At 51.6% G+C, this 20,392-nt stretch overlaps 1 protein-coding gene across 2 annotated transcripts in view; it reads left to right on the top strand.

The window, feature by feature from the left end:
- LOC144138627 (uncharacterized) overlaps positions 1-20,392 on the top strand; it is a 220,077-nt gene that overhangs the window by 31,939 nt on the left and 167,746 nt on the right. Inside the window, exon 3 of one of the 2 annotated variants that reach the window (XM_077671013.1) lies at positions 614-1,055. The exons of the other annotated variant lie outside the window; for it this stretch is intronic. Coding sequence (XP_077527139.1) covers positions 614-1,022 — 409 coding nt within the window. The 3' untranslated portion in view covers positions 1,023-1,055. Of the gene's footprint in view, positions 1-613; positions 1,056-20,392 lie in introns of those variants that run through there. 2 annotated transcript variants of the gene reach the window in all.

Raw genomic sequence — 20,392 nt, 5'->3', positions numbered from 1 at the left:
ACATCAAACAAAAGTTGCCGGAAAGCGGCTAGGGAGTCGCCGATGCCTCGCATGATTTCTTTATGTATTCCAATTTCGCGAATAAATTGGCGTCAATGTTGGAGTGAACGAAGCAGTCTTTCCAATGAACCAAACTCGTGTTCTGTATTATGGCCCCGTTAACTATCACCTAGGGATCTTCCGTTGATTTTTTAACACGAAAGTGTTTTATTCCTAGATAAATCAAGATTTCACTGACGTCATATTCATCACGGAAATGACACCAGTACAACGCAACAAGCGGTGTGTAAAGGGTTCACTCCTGCACACAGGCTCTTCTTCCGGGGAAGCAGCCTTTAGTACTAAAGAATGTGTTGTACTAAAGGTTGTTCGTTTTCGGGTTTTATATTTGAAAACGAAAGTGTTTTATGCCGGGATACACCAAGATTTCACTGACGGCATACCTTTTCCGTGGCGACCCGCCAGCAGGACGTCGTTCGCCAACCACACCCACAAGACAGCCGCCGACCCGCAAACAATGCTCAGCTGCAGATTTCACTTTCGTGTTCTACCGATTCCTATGACAGAAGAGTCAACCCCAGTTTTTCTTTTCTGCTCACACTGTTTACCGCAGGCCACCGGTCGTGAAAAAGTGCTCGACGAACGCCGTCTACGAGTTCCCTATGACCTGCGGAGCCATGTACGTGGGCGAAACGAGCCGTTGCGCCACCGAGAGGCTACGGGAGCATAAAAGGAGCATGAGCAAGGATTCGACCCTGGCCCGGCACAGCGAAACGTGCAAGGAGACAGACTGCAGTCCTATGCTGGAGAAGGCAAGGATAGTGCGCGTCCACAAGAACGTCTATGAAAGACGGAAGGCCGAGGCGCGCCTCATCTGTGACCACGTGCGGGACGGCACTCCATGCGTCAACGTCCTCAAGAACCCAGAGGCCATCAGGAGGCGATACAATGCTATTGCCGACCAAGTCCTTGCTGACCTTTTTCAATTGATAGCACTTCTAACGCAGGGCGCATGCGAATAAAGTGTGGAGCGGGAAAATCAAACCAGCGCCTGCGCGTGCTGTCTTGTTGTGAAAGATTATCGTAGACCATATTGCCGGCTGCTAGCCAAACCGTAGTCTGTGTGTGTGTGTGTGTGTGTGTGTGTGTGTGTGTGTGTGTGTGTGTTATATGCTATGAATGAAAAGGGCTTAACAGCACAAGAAACGCGGACTCATGAAGAAACGAGCAGGATATGCCAGTGGTCGCTTTGTCTGTCCTGCTTCTTCCTTGCTGTGTCAGCGTCTGGTTCGCCTTCAGATCCTTTTCACGCATGTCGAACAAGTTCACATCAAGCTTTTGCCAGTGCGCTTACCTACGCCATGGCGCACAGTCGTCGTGATTACATTGATTGATTGATTGATTGATTGTGGGGTTTAACGCGCCGACGCAACGCAGGCGATGAGGCGCGCCGTAGTGGAGGGCTACGGATTAATTTTGACCACCTGGGGATCTTTATCGTGCGCCGAAATCTCGTACACACGGGCGTTTTTGCTTTTCGCCTCCATCAGAAAAGCGGCCACCGCGGCCGGGAATCGAACCCGCGACCTCGTGCTCAGCAGCACAACGCCTTAGCCACTGAGCCACCGCGGCGGGTTCGTCGTGATTACAACTGCCTTTCCTGACTTCGCGAGGACAGTGGTAGATTTGGGAGATCCGCAAGAGGTGCGGGGGAATGCACACGTCTTAATTTTACCTATGTTTCTTTTTTCATTTTGAAACCTTCAGACAGCGCAACACAGGAAAAACGCGAGACGAAGAAAGCGAACATAGGACGAGCGCTTACTCACAACTAAAGTTTAATCAGAATAGACGAAGAACATATACCCTCCCAGTCATCAGACCACGCATGCGTCTCCTATAATCAGATGGCAACAACCCAAAAACCACAAACAACCATAAAAACCCACAAGTGCAAAACCAAACACCTACACCACAACTGCCACAGGCTGTACAACTCAATGATTACCAAGATACGCAATCTCTTTGTCGTGTAAAGCAACAGATGCCTGACTAACACAATCATCCCCTCTCTGGGTTGAGAAGAGAAGAGATTGCGTATCTTGGTAGTCATTGAGAATACATACGCAATGCACGTCATGTGTTTTAGAGAGCGCCGGAAGAACTACTGCAATAAAAGAGTTAGTAGAAATTACAGCTCCTTAAGAACGCCTAAATACTGAAAACATATAGGAGAAAATGTTTTGAAACAGCATGTGCGACGTGTTGCATAACATACATTGTATGAACAGCTTCCACATAAAACAAATTTGAGGACGAATAGCTCTTGGATGTGGTTCTGGGAAAGGAAATTTGCACTAGGGATATTACTGAGCTCCGCAAGGAGCTCACATACAGCCCAGTGCGGGGGAGGGGGAGTAGGGGCTGAATGAAAAGATAAGGCAAAGTGTAAATGAGATAAAGAAAAAGAGTAGATAAATAGCCGTACATGTCACTTGGAGACAGACACATATCACCACATCCGGGCAACCTAATTTGAATGTATGAGCTTGAACAGAAAGGAGCAAGCTGTGCCCGGTGCAAGGAAGTTGGACCTTTAATAGCGGACAGCTCGATTGAAGGGAATCGGGAGTGTCACGGTAGACGTACGGGTCGTTTACCCTGTGGCGCTGAAAAAAAAAGACGCAGGATAATCGCTTCTGAGCGTTGTCCAGTCGAAGATGTGATGAATTACTAATATCATTTACTATTGTTCAAGTGAATTCGAGCTGTACTGTAGCAGAGTTCCACAAAACAAGAACCAAGTTTTAGTTCTTTCACTGCGTGCGAGACAGCCACACGCACACGGAAACTAGGATAGGCGAGTAAGCTGACCGGTGTTGCGCCCCTGCGCCCAGCGCAAACCGCCCGCGGCAGACGTGCCCCAACTTGAAGTCGCCGCAGAGTCGCCTCTCATTTCCCCTTCGCAACGGCAGGGCCGAATCACGCCTCGGACGAACGGCTCGCGGCCATGGAGAAAAGAAAAGTTTAGGAGGGAGCGTCACGTGACTATCGTGAAGCCTAGTCATAAAAAATAAAAAGGAAAAACTGATGGGAGACGCCCCACCTCACGTGACAGGCAAGCGGTAGTTCTTTGCGCCTCATGCGGCCGCCCGCCTGCACGCGCTATGCTGCGTCGTTCCGTTCGGTTGCCGGGCCGTCCGGGTATTCGGGTTTCGGCGACGAATCACCGTCCGGGCGTTGCGCGCAGCGCTGCGTGCAACCCTAAACGCGCAGCGGGCTGATCGTGCAGGCAAAGTGTTCGGACGGGAGAGACAAAACATCTTAATTTATTGACCTCTGGGATCCGTCGAAGTTCGCGCCGCAGTCGAAGTGTCGTGTTCCGCCGCCGTGCAAAAATGGAGATGTCAGAGTACGACATCCGTGCCTTACATTTTATTTCACACAACACACCTCACTTTCTTGGTTCTGGTCATTTTATCTTTTCACCTCCCAGGCGTAATTTAGCGTTCGTTACCCATATACCTATCGCACAGATTGAGCAGTAATCGGACAACCAGCCCGCGTTCTGCCTGCGACGCGAGGCGGAAAATGATTGTTCTCCCGCGCCCGCACCCAACATCAGTGGTTCTGCACCTTTTGTTTTCCAATGCACTGAAGGAGACAGCAACGCAAAACAGACGTCGTCACGACAATTGTGGCCCGTACAAGGTGCCACCATGCCGGAGCGCCGATAAGGCGAATGTATGCAAATGCGCACGCGAGCAAAAGCTTTTCGCACCACCTCTCTGCTGATGGGACACTCGTTACAGCGCTATGATGTAAAGGGAAGGTGGCGCGATAACTCCCAGCAAAATTCGAAACGCAATCGTCAAGGTACACCTGGCAAACACCACGCACCCGTAGGCCGCTCCGTGCTTGTTAATATTTACAGCGGCGCGTTCGAGCAAAGCCGGCCGTGGTTCCAGCGGTAAGCGTCAAATTCGGCTCGCAGCCCGTGAGGGTGCTTCGTAAGAATGCGATCGAAGTCTCGCCTTGCTTTGAACAGCGACAGCGGTAGTACTTCCCCGATACGAAGCTTGGAGCGCAACGCTGGCGAACAATCTTGTACGCCGCCTTCGGCGACGGCGCTCGCCTCCACCTCCACCGGCAGCCAGCCGGACCCACTAAATGCTACCGCGGGCCTGACCGTGGTGGATTTTCCATAATGCATTGCGCGGGAGGAGCCCGAGGAGAGGAGAATGCGGCGTCAGAGGAGGTTGGCTTGCCAAAGCTGGGCCGCCTGACGTCATGCTCCCTCCTAGCATTTTTCTTCCTCCATGCCCGCGGCAGACACGCTGCACCACGCCTGGAAACGGCGCCGCTGAGTCGCCTTCCCTTTCCCGTCGTAGCGGCTTTGAATGACGCAACCAGTTCGCCCCCATTTGTCGGATCCATACTTCAGCCAGTGAGAGCCCTGATTGGAGCGATTCAAACTTCTCGCGGCTGCGTCGGACCCCTGGGTATAAAAGAGCCCAGAAGGATCAGCGAGGACGGAACTTTTCGGAGGCGTCGAGTTGTGACGAGCTGTCGCCTTTCTGCGAGCCATGTAACGCTGTTGTTACCCTTGTACATGCTGTATATAAATGTTGCTGCAACTCTTCCTCGTCTCGGGAACTTCATCGCTCTGCTCTGCGCCACGTCGATAGTGGACAGAGCTAGGCAACGTCGCATCCCAGGTGACTGCACTCGAATGGCCTGTCGCAACAGTGGTAGCAGTGCTGAGATGGTCCAGTCCCAACAGTGGATGGCAGCTGCGGGATCGACCGGCAACGGCTACGGCCTAGTGTGGAAAGTGCTCAATGTTCGCTCTCGGTCCACCAGTCTTCTCTATAGCACAGGCTTTTTAGTTTAGGGAAGGGCTGTTTTGAAGCTTTATGTGTAGCTTTGATTGTTTCAAGCCTATAGAAAAAGTGTTTTGGAACCAGAGCTAGTGCCGAGGGAGTAAATAAAGCAGCGTATGGAATTACTTGAGGGTACCTTGCTAGTAGCTCGATAGTATAGTAATGGCAAGGAAATTCTAACATGGCCAAGCAGCAAGCGGCTAGTGCGAACGATGGAGGACGTTACAATGAAGGAACTCGTCGAAATGTGCGAGCAGTTAGGCCTTGACATAGGTCATGCGAAACGGAAGCATGGCATTCTTGAGATCACTCGGAAGGAGAACGTAACAGCTGAGGAGGTCAATGAGGCGAGAGCTGAAATGAAAAGAACGCTGTGAGCGCGATGAGGCTAAAGAGCGCCGTGAGCGCGAGGAGGCCGAGGAAAGAGAACTCCGTAACCACTAAAGGCGGAAAGGCTGAAGCGTAGACAGGAAGCCGAAAGGCAGGAACGGAGAGAGCAAGCCGAAAGGCAAGAACGGCTCGAATCGATGAGGCTGTAATTGAGGCTCCGGTGGTGCTCTGCGGCGTCCAGGTTGACCTTTCCAACGGTTCAGGCAAACGGTTCGAGAATTAGGACCAACTGCCGCCGTTCGTTGTTGAGAGGTCAGGGCCGGAAGACGGAGCGTCCCAGGACAAACGCGAAGTCAACGCGATCGTATTCTTGGACAGTGAAACGAGCCAGAAAAACGAGAAGGGCGCATAAGAAATTGGCCGCGCCGAAAGAAAAGTTTCAAAACGCACCAACAGTGCGCGAGTTGTGGCGAGAGCATTGGCATTCACGGGATCGCTAGCGGGGAACCTCTCGCAGAAACTTGGCTCTTCCCCAGCGAGCGAGATGCGGAAGGACGCCGGGCAGCGTAGCCCGAACTACGAGATCGACGGAAAACTCTCGTGGTAGCCTAATTGCGTCGCCAATGGCTGAAGGGGGTTGCATCAAACCCTTCGGTGGAGAAACCAGGCCGACACAGCCGGGCGAGACCACGGAGCAACGAACTGTACGTCGTCCCGAGCCTCCGATCAGCTATTGCGCGAAAACAGCAGGTTCGCTTTCGAAGCGCTGCCGAGAAGGAAATCCAGTGAGCTCGTCGCAGAGGACGCTAACAGGGAGAGTACCGACATATCGGAGAACAAAGGGGTACCTAAACGAGATAGTAATTACCTGGTGTAGTATTTGCCACAACCTCCCATGAATACGCCAATTTACCCACGGACCTCAGTCTCCAGTGGCTGCGAAGCAACTGAACACGGTGGCGGACAGACCTGTGACGCAGCAGAGGGTGCTGAGAATCCCTGGAGCCGGACAGGCCGCAATTGGAATCTGAATGTGAATACGTTTAACAGGAGAACTTTATCGAGCGAGGCGAGTCCAGAGGTGTTCGATGAATTAGAGGGCATTAAATGGGATGTAATAGGGCTTAGTGAGGTTAGTAGGACGGATGAAGCCCTTTCGGTGCTGAAAAATGGACACGTCGTATGTTACCGTGGTCTAGCGGACAGAAGAGAACAGGGAGGGGAATTTTTAGATAATAAAAGTATAGCGGGCAATATAGACGAATACTATAGCATTAACGAAAGGGTAGCCGGTCTTGTATTTAGGTTTATTAAGAGGTAAAAACTCAAGGTTGTACAGGGCTACGCACCTACATCCATCCACGACGACTAGCTAGTTGAACATTTCTATGAGGATGTGAAATCGGGAACAGATAAGCAAAACACATAATACCGTAGTTATGGGAGACTTCAATGCTAAAGTTGGTAAGAATCAGGCTGGAGACAGAGCAGTTGGTAACTATAGTCTGGGCTGTAGAAATAGAAGGGGAGATCTACTAGCCGAGTTCGCAGAACGGAATATTCTACGCATCTTGAATACCTTTTTCTGCAAACGGTAGAGCCGGAAATGGACTTAGAGGAGCCCGAATGGGGAGCATAAAAATGAAATAGACTTCATGTTATGAGATAACCCAGGCGTCGTGAAGGATGTGGAAGTGCTCGAAAGGGTAACGTGTAGTGACCACTGTATGGTAAGATCTCGGATTAGGCTAGATTTTAGGAGGGACCGTAACAAGTTAGTACTAATGAAGCATACCAATGAGCTAACATTAAGACGGAAAGTTGAAGAATTCAAGGTTCCGCTGCAGAACCGATACTCAGCTCTTACTGAGGAAGAAGTGTTTACGACACAGGAAGCCCGAGACAATCTTACACGCATTATCACGGAGTGTGCAGTAGAAGTCGGGGGCACGATGGCTACAGAGAGGATACTGGTAAACGTTCCCAGGAGACGAAAAATCTAATTACGAAACACCAAAGCATGGCCATCTCAATCGCAGCTGGCAGAATAGAACTAGCGGAGATTTTGAAGTTAATCAAAAAGCCTAAGACAGCTGACATATGCGGAAGTATAATATGGAGAGGATCGAACATGCTATAAAGAACGGAAGCAGCCTGAAAGTAGTGAAGAGGCGTTTAAACGTGGGGAGAAATCAGATGTATGCACTTAAAGAAAAGCAAGGCAATGTCATAAGTAATAGGGATAAAATAGTCACACTAGCCGAGGGGTTCTATAGGGATCTCTACAGTAGCCAGGACATCCAGGATAATGCCGAACGAGAAAGTAGTTCAGAGGAGGTAGACATCCTACCAGTAACGACAGAAGCAGTAAGGAAGGCTTTGAAAGAAATGAAAGGGGGAAAACCACCTGCTGAAGATCAGATAACAGCAGAGCTCTTGAAGGATGGCGTGCAAATTGTACTAGTAAAAGTGGCAAACCTGTGCACGCAATGCCTAGTGACCGCGAGTGTTCCAGAATCTTGGAAGAACATGAACATCATCCTAACCCAAAAGAAAGGTGACATGAAGGACTTGAAAAATTACAGGGCGATCAGCTTACTGTCAGTCGTCTACAAGGTACTTACCAAGGCAATCGCTGACAGAATTTCTGCCACCTTAGATTTCAGTTAACCTAAAGAACAAGCAGGGTTTCGTAAAGGCTATTCAACAATGAACCATATTCACACGATCATTCAGGTGATGGAGAAGTGCGCTGAGTATACTGAACCCCTATATATAGCCTTCATAGATTATGAGAAAGCATTTGATTCGGTCAAAGCCTCAGCAGTCATTCAGGCATTGCGGAACCAGGGGGTAGATGAGCATTATGTAAGAATACTAGAGGATATCTATAATGGGTCCACAGCTACCATCATCCTCCATAAGGAGAGCAGTAAAATACCTATAAGGAAGGACGTCAGACAAGGACACACAATCCATCCAATGTTATTCACATATAACTACAAGAAGTATTCAGAACATTAGAGTGGGAACAGGTGGGAGTAAGGGTTAATGGAGAATACCTCAGTAACCTCAGATTTGCTGATGACGTTGCCTTGCTAAGAAACGCGGGAGGCGAATTGCAAAGTCCGCTTTTCGCACTGATCAAACTGAGTAGAACCATGGGCCTGAAAATTAATATGCAGAAAACCAAAGTACTGATCAATAACCTCGGGACAGCACAGCGATTTGAGATAGGTGGTGAGGCAGTAGAAATAGTAAGCTAATATATCTACTTAGGCCAAGTCGTGACCCCGGATCCCACCCATGAGGCAGAGATAATAAGAATGATAAGAATGGGGTGGAGTGCATTCGGTAGGCATTCTCAGATAATGATAGACAGCCCACCATTGTCCCTGAACAATGAAGTGTATGACAGCTGCATCTTACCGGTACTCACCTTCGGGGCAGCAACTTGGAGGCTCACTAAGAGGGTTCAACTTAAATTGAAGACGACTCAGCGAGCAATGGAACGGAAGATGATAGGGGTAACATTAAGGGGCAAGAAGAGAGTGGAGTGGATCAGGGAACAAGCGCGTGTTAAGGACATACGAGTAGAAATTAAGAAGAAGAAATGGACGTGGGCAGGGCATGTAATGCGAAGGCAAGATAACCGTTGGTCATTAAGGATAACACAGTGGGTCCCTCGAGAAGGCAAGCGTGGCAGAGGGCGGCCGAATGTTAGATGGGCATATGAAATCAGGAAGTTTGCGGGAATAAATTGGTCGCAGTTAGCATAGGACCGGGGTAATTGGAGAGTAATGGTAGAGGCCTTTGCCCTGCAGTGGGCGTAGATAGGCTGGTGGTGATGATGATAATTATGAAACGAGATATCGTGCTAGCTGAGACGTCCGAGAAAGGGCCGTAGGACTGCACTAATCGCGATCATGTTATCATGTGTCGGCCTCGGTTTCAGCGATCTCGGCGGAATGCACAAAACAACGGGAGGCCTCGGAGACTGCTTCCAACCAGAGCGCGCACGGTGCGCGAAATAACGAGGTTTCGCGGGAGAATGTGAACAGTGAGGCTAGCCAGACGATCCGCACGAGCTCCCGGAAACAGAAGGTGTTCCTTCGGGTGCGAGCTTTAACTCGGGCGATGTGGTGACAAAGCCTGCGAGCGGGACGCGAAAGACGAGCGAGCAACGAATACCGAGCGGCGAGTGGACCGAAAGCTCTGGCAGTCGCTTAGACGAGCCTCCAGCGGCCGAAGTGGGGTACGTCATCTTCATCGCCGGGGAAACCCAGCTGGCCGTGCCGCGCGAGGTGAAGTCGACTATGCCCCCAGTCCTCGACAGGTGGCATGCTATCAATGTAGTTCAAGCTCTAACTTTAACCCGCATTCCAACCCAGTGAGTGGAGCGAAGGCACTCAGTGCGGAAGCGAAGGTTGAGTCCTCTGCGTTCGGTAAAACGCGATTGGGAGGCATTCGGGCCTGCCGCTATGTTCACTTTGAAGTCAGCTCCACACGAGATTACGGGCGTCAACCCTGCGAAGCCTGCATAAAACCGTGGAAAAAGAAGGTGGTTTAAATCACGAAACGTGCCTGGCGTGAAGAGCTAGTTGTAACGCTGCGTTCGTTTTCCCGTTCGGAACAGTCCGTCCCGTCACGTTGAACTTCGGTCTCAAAAACGCACCGTATTGCTTCAGGAAACTAAGGGATCATGTGTTTCGTGGCCTGTCTGAGTACGCGCTCCCTTACCTCGCCGATGCCGCCATCTTTTCTAGCTCATGATAGGAGCACATAGAGCCCTTACGAGTCATGCTGAGCAGGCTCAAAGAAGCAGACGTTAGAGTCAAACCGTCGAAGTGTCACATAGGATGCGCCGAAGTGACGTGTCTAGCGCATGTGGTGGTAGCGCGGCCGACGAAGACCGTCAGAAATCAAAGTAGACGCAGTCGTGAACTATCGTCGACCAAGATAAGGGCTTTTGGGGGGCTGTCGGGATATTACCAGCATTGTGTGAGATTACTCCGCACTTGCCTGTCTTTTAACTGACGCTGTTAGAAAGACGGAGGCAGTAAAGATGAAATGGGACACAAAGAAGGAGGACGCGTTTCAAACGCTGATACGAGCTTTGAGCGAGGAGCCAGTTCTAGCGGGGCCTGACTTTTTAAAAGGTTTCGTGATTCAAGGCGAAGCGAGCGATCGTGGCATGGGAGCTGTGTTACGCCAAGAGGATGAGAACGGCCGGGAACGACCAGTTTTGTACTCGCGCACATACGGCTTCGACGACAATCGCTTTCGACCTGCAGCCGAGGAGATACCGGTACAGTCAGCGCACACTTCGCTGCCGCACATCGCTGCCGCCCCATCGGCGTTGTCTCCTGCCACGAGAGTCGTCCCCCTGGACTCCACCGCCAGCGCGCATACAGAGACAGTATCCACAGCCGACGTCGTCATGGACTCCAACCGGCCACAGCACTCCTCCTCCGTTTATATGACCCCATGCAAGGAGTGCGGGGAGTTCTCCGTGACCGTTCCATCTTGCCCAACCCGGTCGATTGCTACCCCACCATCGAGCATCATGTTCGTCACGACGCTGACACACTGCCCTGCCCCAGTGCAGTCGCAGCATAACTCGCACGAGACGCACATCGCGCTTCCCAACGCCAACCCCGACGAACTCACGCCGCCTGTTCGGCTGCAGTAAACACTGCACACGTATTCTCGAGGGCGTGAAAATGACAGCCGTGACGACTACATCCCGTCCCTCCTGCTTCCAGCGCAAAATCTAGAAGTCCCCGCGCAAGCAAACGCCGACAACACCGCCCCGACGTCTGCTCTTCAGAAAACGCCCCGAGAGCACAAAGCCCGATAGCACAAAGCCCGGCAAACGGGCTTTGTCTCATAGAGCATTATAACTCAGCGATGTCGCCGCCAGTGGAGCCCGCTTCTGAAACTCGGCGCCGACGTCGCCCTCAACGTCGTAAGTACACGTCAAGAAAGCGAGTTTCCTCGCTGGCATTCCTGCGACGCACACGACGAGCCTTCGGCGGCGTCTTGACGTACAACAATGTGGGGCACGCGGGTCACGACTAGTGCTAGCTGTTCGCGCTCACAGGCTTGAGCCTTCAGCATCTACATTTTGGCTTCAGCATCTCGGCGGAGCTCCCGTGATCCTAGGCGTCGTACCGAAGTTTCACTTCAATCGTGCGCAACGAGGCAGCACCCGAACCAGTGGTGAAAACGTCATTGTCAAAGGTGTTGTCCCTGCTCGGACCGGGGTCCAAGTGCCAGTGTTCCCGCCTCACACATCTCCTCGATACCATGGCGGCGGCTCTCGCCTCCTTTCCTTAAGGACTTCTAACCCGTACAGAAACTCGTCCCGAAGCCCGTCTACTCCCCGGACGCTCTCACTGGACTCACCAGGGCTGCTCACTGTCTTAACTCGAATGCGGACAAATCTGTAAATGGGCTGCCCTGTACATACCTGTACATTGTTTTAGTTTGTCGCAACGCATGTTCTGCATCTCTAATTTTAACGCGCCGCGTGCTAGGGTGAGCCCTGCCCCGGCACCATCGCCATCGTCATCATCAGCACCATAGTCATCATAAACGGAACTGCCACTACAGCGTCAGCTTTCCCACGCCCCTCAGGGGGAGATGGAACGCGACCGAGGAGAGAGAGAGAAACAACTTTATTGAGCAAAAATAAATTGTGAGGTGGCTTCCTAGTCCGGAAGTCCATGGGCAGGTCTGGCTTTGTCCGCTCGGTCAACCAAGATCTTCTGGTCGTCGAGGCTCGAGCCGGACAACAAGCTCTCCCACTGGTCACGGGAAGGGTTGGGAATGGGGGGAAGGTCGGGGTTTCGGTCGCACTCTGTCAGGTTCGGGACAATAATAAATTAGAGAAGAAACTCTTTAGACGAGACTATATTTGTATACCCCTAAAGCACAACAAAATGCACACAATGAACAGATACAAACGAAAGTGCAACACGGGGCTGCGAGGACGCGGTATAGAAAACGGGAATTAGTTCAAATAGAAGAAGAGTCACAGTCCGGGAACTAAGGAATGAGACACGGTACGCAGTGATTACCGACACCGGTCGAAGTAGCCTTGAGATGTCCAGGTAGTGTGTCGTGGCCGCGGTAGTACAGCGCGCTCCGAGATCCCGTCACCGTTGTGGGGAATGCAGCTCTCTGGAAGCGCCGCTGTCGTCACCGATGCCCGGCGCGACTACTTGCTTGTGGAGAAGATGTCTTGAAGGTTGTCCTGGTGGAGGACCTCCTGGGGCACGGCACGGGTCCGGTCGCCCGACCGCCGCGCAGCCCGGTCACGCTCCACACTTCAGTCTCTCTTCTCTGTGTTCCGTCTTCCTCTTGGAATCGCGTCTGCCCGCTGGTCGCTGTCGCTGGCCGCTCCCGATTGGCTGGTGGCCGGCGCGAGCTCGTGCCATGGTCGCGCGCACTCGGCGCCGTAGCTGGTGTCAATCAACTTGGCGGAGCATCTTGCGCGTGCCGTTGGCTTGCTTCGTAGTTTCTTTTCGTCGTCTTCTTTAGCCAGCGTTTGTTGTCCTTGCGAATTCTTCGCATGACACGTCCCCCCGCTCAAGCATTTTTCAACGAAAAATGTCTTTTTGCAGTCCTACCACGCCACGCACACAGGCTCTAGTCCTCACAAATGCAATTGAAATGTCCCCAAGAGAAAACACGCGTTAAACATACACTGATCAGAGTACATAATGAGTCAAAACACCAACCATCTCTACACATGACATTCAAGTGAGATTTCGGACCATACGTCAACCATAAATGCAAACCGGCAGGTGGTTCGTGCCTTTTCCGACAGTGGCTACGGTGCCACTCCCTGCCTCTTACGTACACACGTCTGGCCGCGTAGTTCAAGGGCTTTCCATTTAAATCATATGGTTCCCGCGCACATGCGAACTTTCTGCCAGACCATGGAAAAGACTGAACAATGCGTCTTTTAGTGGCCTTTGCATTTCGTGAGCCACTCGTGAGTCCTGATACGGCTCTATTTCTGGTGCTACGGCTCTTTTGCTTGGTTTTTGAACTGCTACTCTTTGCCCGACTAGAGTAGTGCCTTCTTAGCTTGAGAGGAGGGTGCTTTCTTTTTGACAGGAACTGATCTTTTTGGACTGAAATCTGGGACTGTGGGACCTTCTCGTCTCCGATCGGACTCTTTTTCGCTACAGAGCGGCGCTCCGGAGGCCGAATGTCCTCCATACTAGCTCTAACTTCATCAACCTCGAGCCCAGCAGACGCGCTACCCGGGAAATTCGATGTCGCTTCCCGCACTTTTACAGAGGTTGTGGTGTCTCGCTAAGCATGAGGCACCGTCTCACGTTTTATGATTACTTCAGGTTCGCATGCCTGGTTGACCTCTAATGCTCCATTTAAAGGCAGCAGAATCTCCTCTGCATTAGAAGTCGGTGGTGAGAAATGTTGTACTTGCTTAAAATTTTTGCCGCCACCCTCAGATTGACAGGTCGCCTTTCGCAACGCCTCAAGCTCCGCCAGCCGTAGCCGCAGCTTAAAAGTTTCTTTCTGTTTTGCGGTAATCTCTTTTTTTATCTCGGCTAGCTCTTTGGCTGCCTCGAGCTCTAGAACTGTTTCCTCGAGCCAGCTGTTTTGCTCCTCGAGCACCCACTGTTTAAGCTCGTCGCCGCTCAAGCCTAACCTCTTCCCTAGTTCATATAACTCTGCCGTGTCCATTACGAGTTTGTTTTTTAGGGGTATGCCAAACGAACTAGCCTCGTCCTGTCGCGGACGCCAATTATTGTCAGGTTCGGGACAATAATAAATTAGAGAAGAAACTCTTTAGACGAGACTATATTTGTATACCCCTAAAGCACAACAAAATGCACACAATGAACAGATACAAACGAAAGTGCAACACGGGGCTGCGAGGACGCGGTATAGAAAACGGGAATTAGTTCAAATAGCAGAAGAGTCACAGTCCGGGAACTAAGGAATCAGACACGGTACGCAGTGATTACCGACACCGGTCGAAGTAGCCTTGAGATGTCCAGGTAGTGTGTCGTGGCCGCGGTAGTACAGCGCGCTCCGAGATCCCGTCACCGTTGTGGGGAATGCAGCTCTCTGGAAGCGCCGCTGTCGTCACCGATGCCCGGCGCGACTACTTGCTTGTGGAGAAGATGTCTTGAAGGTTGTCCTGGTGGAGGACCTCCTGGGGCACGGCACGGGTCCGGTCGCCCGACCGCCGCGCAGCCCGGTCACGCTCCACACTTCAGTCTCTCTTCTCTGTGTTCCGTCTTCCTCTTGGAATCGCGTCTGCCCGCTGGTCGCTGTCGCTGGCCGCTCCCGATTGGCTGGTGGCCGGCGCGAGCTCGTGCCATGGTCGCGCGCACTCGGCGCCGTAGCTGGTGTCAATCAACTTGGCGGAGCATCTTGCGCGTGCCGTTGGCTTGCTTCGTAGTTTCTTTTCGTCGTCTTCTTTAGCCAGCGTTTGTTGTCCTTGCGAATTCTTCGCATGACACACTCCCAGGCGACGTGGTAGAGTGTGCCTGAATGGCCGCAAAAAGCACACTCTGGGGGAGTATTGTGTGGGGAATAGATGATTTAGTCGTACTGGATTTGGGAACGTGTTTGTTTAAATTCGTCTTAATGTGTTTTCCTGCATTTTAGAAACACTGCGTTGGGTGGGGGAAAGGTCCTTCTACCTAATCTATAATATTGGGTTATTTCCTGGAAGGTCTCAATGGGCGTTGGACTGTGCTTCTCCCCTGGGGCCCGGTTGGTAAGAGCGCGGGCCAATGCATGGGCTGTGTCGTTGCCGGGAGATTGGAGTGGGTAGGGGTCCAGACGATTCTGACGGTGCGAGAGGGAGAGGTTTTGCTCAGGAGGCGCAGTGCTATTGAAGAAACTATTCCAGCCGCGTAGCTTCTGCACGCCGCTTGACAATCGGTGATTATCGTAATCGCGGTGGTTTCTGTTATGGCCAAGGCAATCGCCATTTCTTCCGCTTCCTGGATGAAACCGGTCTTGATTGTGAGACTGGTGAGTGGTTCATCCCTTGAGGTGACCACTGCAACCGCTGCTCCTCGGTAACGCTGGTATGGGGCGGCATCAGTGTACATTGCTGTGGAGTCTTTAGAATGCCGCTCGTCGAGGGCCGCTGCTCTGGCTTTTCTCCTCCCCTCATGATGGTCTGGGTGCATATTTTTTGGGAGGTCGGCGACGTAGACATTCTTTCTGATTTATGGTGGAAGCGTCTGCGGTAGCTGTTTCTCCTGAGCCTGCCATTTATACCGAGCCAACAGCAGTCGCCCCGCAGTGGACAAGCCTAATGGCAGTTTGTGGCTTACGAGGTGGGCCTCGATAAGTTCTTCGGCCGTGTTGTGAAGGCCGAGACTGAGCAGGCGGCCTGTGGAGGTACTCATGGGTAATCCCAAAGCTTGGTTGTAGGCTTTTCGGATGACTATGTTTACTTTTTCGAGTTCTGCCTTGGATAGGACTGTGTAAGGGGTTGCGTACGTTATCCGGGAGATGACAAATGCTTGCACGAGTCGTATTGTGTCCTGCTCCTTCATGCCGCGCTGTCTGTTGTAGATTCAGCGAATCATGTGCGTTACTTGTTCTGCTGAGTGCTTAAGGTGATTCACCAGGATAGTGTTCTTGGTATCCGCTTGGATTATTAGCCAAGAAGTTTGAGGTGTTTGCAGAGGTTTATAGCATGGCCGTCCCGTTTGATGTAAATGTCATTGGAGTCCTTGGCGGTGCCTTTTTCCTGACTAGTAGTAGCTCTGATTTTTGCGGGGCGCAGGAAAGGCCGCATTCCTGGGCATATTGGTTAACAATGTCGGCTGCCTCTTTAAGGCTGTGTTGAACGCCACCCAGTGAATTAGAGCCAGTCCAAATTGTTATGTCATCTGCGTAAAGAGCGTGTTTTATACCGGGAACCTCGTTGAGTCGCCTTGGAAGATCGAGTAGTTCTAGGTTGAAAAGTAGGGGGGATAACACTGAACCCTGAGGGGTCCCCCTGTCTCCGAGGTGGATAGGGGCTGAGGCCAACTCTGAGCACTACTACGCGGTTCGAGAGGAAGTCCGCGATGTAGTCGTAAGCTTGTTGTCCACATCCAGTTCCAGCTAGGCGCTGTAGGACTGCAGTATGTGCCACGTTATCGAATGCCCCCTTGAGGTCCAGGGCGAGGATGGCTCTTTGGGAGTGGCGGGAGGCTGGAACTAGGATGCCTTCCTTAAGCTGGATCAGCACGTCTTGTGTTCCAAGGTGCTTGCGGAATCCGTACATAGTGTTTGGCATCTGACCTGTGTGGTCCAAGTGTTTTTGAAGCCTCAAGAGTATGATGCGTTCTACAATTTTGCCCACACACGAAGTTAGAGATATCGGCCTCAGGTTGTCGATGTGAGGAGATTTGCCCCGTTCAGGGATCATCCTTACCGCCGCTGTTTTCCAGGCGATAGGGAGTTTGCCAGAGCGTCAACAGGAGTTAAAATGGTCTGTGAGGCTTTGCACGGCTATGTCGTCGAGGTTTGCCGGGAGTTCATATGTGATTTTATCTTCTCCAGGTGTGCTGGCTCGCGTGCTTTCGGCGATGGCTGCTCGAACCTCGTGTTGTTTGATGTCCCGGTCGAGCAAGGGATTGGGGGTCGCAGTGTATGGTAAAGATGGAGATCGTTTTCCGGCCTTGAGGTACTTGGTTGTAAAATCTCAAATGAGGTCTTCCGTCGTGCTTTGGTAAGAATGGAGAGTTTTAGTCAAGGTGCGGGTGCTTTCACCCTTGCTTTTCAGCGGGTCAATAAGGTATCGAAGCAACCGCCATGTCTCCTGGGTGGACAGTGTTCCCCGAAGACCGGCACACATTGTCAACTAGTTTTCTTTGCATAGCGAATTTGCGTATTCCGCCGCTTCCTTGTTAAAGGAGTACTGACACGAAATTTCAAAGCTGAGATAACTATGTAAAACGCTTCCTTTTTATCAGGAGATATCTCCCAGCAAGTTTCAACAGCAACCGTTCAGCGAAACATATTTAAAATCCATTTTAATCTTCGCCCGCACGAGAAAGCCCAGAGCGGGCCGACGTGACATCATCTGCTACGTGCCCCAAACTGCCGACGTCGGGGCTCCCGTGACGAAGCCGACGCGCTGGCTGTGGTTGGCGCGCGCTGCTCGGGCGTGTGTACACGTCATGGTTTTGGGACTGACGTCATGCTGCCCGGGCCTGTGGGGACGGCGAAAACCTCGGCCGGTCTGGGCGCGCGCGTGCGCTCGCTCGCGCGCGCTTCCAGAGAGGCAGCGATACGGCAAGAATGGTGACGTCATGTTATACATGCTGTCATGACGGCCGCTCGGCGTTTTTCAGTCGAAACCGAAACTGGCACGAATAAACGACGCCGTAAATGAATGTTTACGCCGCGCTCGACCGTCTAATCTGTCATTCTATGATTAGTGGGCTGGTAGGCACGCATAGCAGCGAAAAAAACGTAACATAAAAATTTCGTGTCAGTACTCCTTTAAGTTGTGCTATACGCAGCTTGAGTTTTCTGTTATGTCGCTGCCTTTTCCACCTACGCGTAAGGCTGTGTCATGCTTCCCAAATATGTAACAGCTTGGAGTCGATGTACGGAATTTGGTAAGAGGTGGTTATAGTCTATGTGGAGGTCTTCATGTCTTGAATGAGTTCATAGGCCCACTGGTAATAAGAGAGGTCCGGCGTTGGAATCTCGCGCTCCCTCCGGATTTTGCGGAGACTGTCCCAATCAGTGATATGCGCCGAACCAATACGGACATTGTACCCTTAACCTGTATTTTGATAATGTCATGATTCGACCCTAAATATTCTGTTGTGTTGATCCAAGTGGCTTCCTGGACGTTGTGAGTGATTGACAGGTGAGGGCATGTGTCACTTGTCATAGTGTTCCCAGTCCTTGTGGGAGTATTGAGGTCGTTGATAATTGTAAGGTCTTGATCTTCTATATTTTTAAAAGCTCAAAACCTCTTTTATTGCTGTAACAACAATCCCACAGCTGATGAGCAGCGTTAAAGTCTCCTAGTATGAGGACTGGGGAAGCGCCAGCAATTTGAAGCGCGGCTTTGATTGTGTCTTCAATTCCAGACTGCTTTTAGATGCGACGCTGAGAGCATCCCTTGTCGGCGGCCCTGTCCTTCCTGCGTGCGTCCGTCGTTGTTGTCCGCACCGCTGCGCCCCTCTTGCTCTCACCGTGATAGCGCGCCCTCTCTCCCAACATCTGTGGCGCGCGTAGTGCGGCGTGCTCTCTCACTCCGCCGGCGGGCGGCGCTGCGCGTGGCGCAAGCGCGCTGTGCGCAACGTTTATAGACCGTTCCATCGGGCGAGGGGGAAACGTACTCTCGTACTCAGCGGTTGCGGCGCGCGGCCGCGTTTCCTCCTCTCTGGAGTGGGCGCTCGATCACGGCGGGCCCGCCGCGACTGCTCCTACGACTGACTACGCTTCGTAGGCATCGCGCGTATGGGTTTACCAATAATTTACGCATTCTTTTAATTACATGTTGCTAATAAATGAGCCAGACTAGCAGCCTGTGAGTTGCACACTTTAAAGCACACAAAAGTTTTTGCAATTTTGTTCTTCTGAGCTCTTACTGTCCTACCTTAGAGCAGTGGCACAAAATTCTTCTACCTTCTTTCTAAACTAAAATGGGTCACTGAAACTTGCCTGTGCCGCAGATGGTATTAGTTCCATCCAACGTTGCTCCGGTCACATTGCGGCATACCCGGCTCCAAGTATTACGTGGGCTGGAGTTGGCGATTTTCACAGTGACTACTACCTCCCTAGGTTGTCCCCTTCCCCTGACAATCTGAGCGGAAGGGGGGAGGGGGCTAGTGAAGGGGATTCCACCTCCCTTTTTCCCCCATCCACGACTCGGGCAAAATAAAATTGTTCACTCACTCACTCCAGCCAAGAGTTCAGTGTATTACCCAAATGGGATGTCTCGTTGTGGACAACAACAAACCTAGATAAAACCAACGCAAAAGCGCACGCTTGTCTGGTTGGCCGACGGAAGACGCCTAATAATAAGTTGGCCAACGGCGGAGGCTCTCCAGGAGCTGTGCTGTTCATTTTATTTATGTTGTACATTAGTTTCACGGCTAAATTGTGCTGCAGAGCAGCTTGAAATTCTAAAGAGAGGAAGTTTTGTTTATAGTTGGCGGCAGTGTTGATATATCAATAATATTTAATACAAAATATGTAATATACCAAATATTTACTAAGTTCACCCAAAACTACCTGTATTAAATCCTGAAGGGATGTGAAACCGGAAGTCTGTTACACTGACGTCGACACGCGCTTCTGTTTGTTGCCCATGGGTGCCTAGCGTATCACGGTCAGTTCGTTTTAATAAACATCATTCTTTGCAGTAAAGCGATCAAAATACCCGCTTTACGTGATCCCGGGCACACACACGCAAACCAAAAAAATTGGGATGAAGTACTGCAAACGCGTTCGACACAGCATCGTTTACCTATCGTGGACCACGCTACCTCGAAGCGAATTTCCGCTCCACCGCGACCTTAAAAGCCCCAATTTAAGCCAGATGGCATAAACTGGCCCTATGCAACAACTTTCCCATTTAAAGTATATTACGGAAAAGAACGTACAACGCCCTACAACGAAAAATTCACCGAGCCGCCGTAGGCGACTATGCGCCGCGGAGCAAACGCCCAAGCCAGCAAACCGGGCAGCTACGGGAGGGCGCTGCGCACGCAAGATGGCGGCGCCCTCGTTGGAATGGTCTATAGATACTTTTAAATGCAGAGCATTTCTTAGCCTCGCCTCTTCCTGCGTTGGACGGCGTCCACAGCTCCGCGTCCGCAGCAGGTGTGCCTCTCCTCCTTCCCTCCTTTCTCTAAATAGCAGCTGGCACGCGCATGCATCGTAGTCAGCCCGTTCGCTCCGTCGCAGTCTCGGCGTAACAGGTGCGTGATAGCAGCGCGATGGGGCGTGGAAGGGCAGGCGCTGCTTGCGCATGCGCGTTCTCCCCCTGTACTGCGCTCCCTCTACTGAGTGCGCTGCAAATATAAAGCGGCTAGCGGTCGCTCGTGCTTCAGTCACTGCGTTGCTCCTTCCTTCCTTGGTTGACGCTCGCTCCACCCTAACGCGACTTTACTCTCCTCTCTCTACCCCAAACCAATACCAACGCAACTACGACCAAA

Source organism: Haemaphysalis longicornis, unplaced genomic scaffold, assembly GCF_048455015.1.
Source record: "Haemaphysalis longicornis isolate Haplotype H1 unplaced genomic scaffold, Haemaphysalis longicornis Haplotype H1 scaffold_5, whole genome shotgun sequence".
Taxonomy (NCBI): domain Eukaryota; kingdom Metazoa; phylum Arthropoda; class Arachnida; order Ixodida; family Ixodidae; genus Haemaphysalis; species Haemaphysalis longicornis.
The sequence above is the reverse complement of the archived record's forward strand: the minus strand, read 5'-3'. Positions and strand labels throughout refer to the sequence as shown.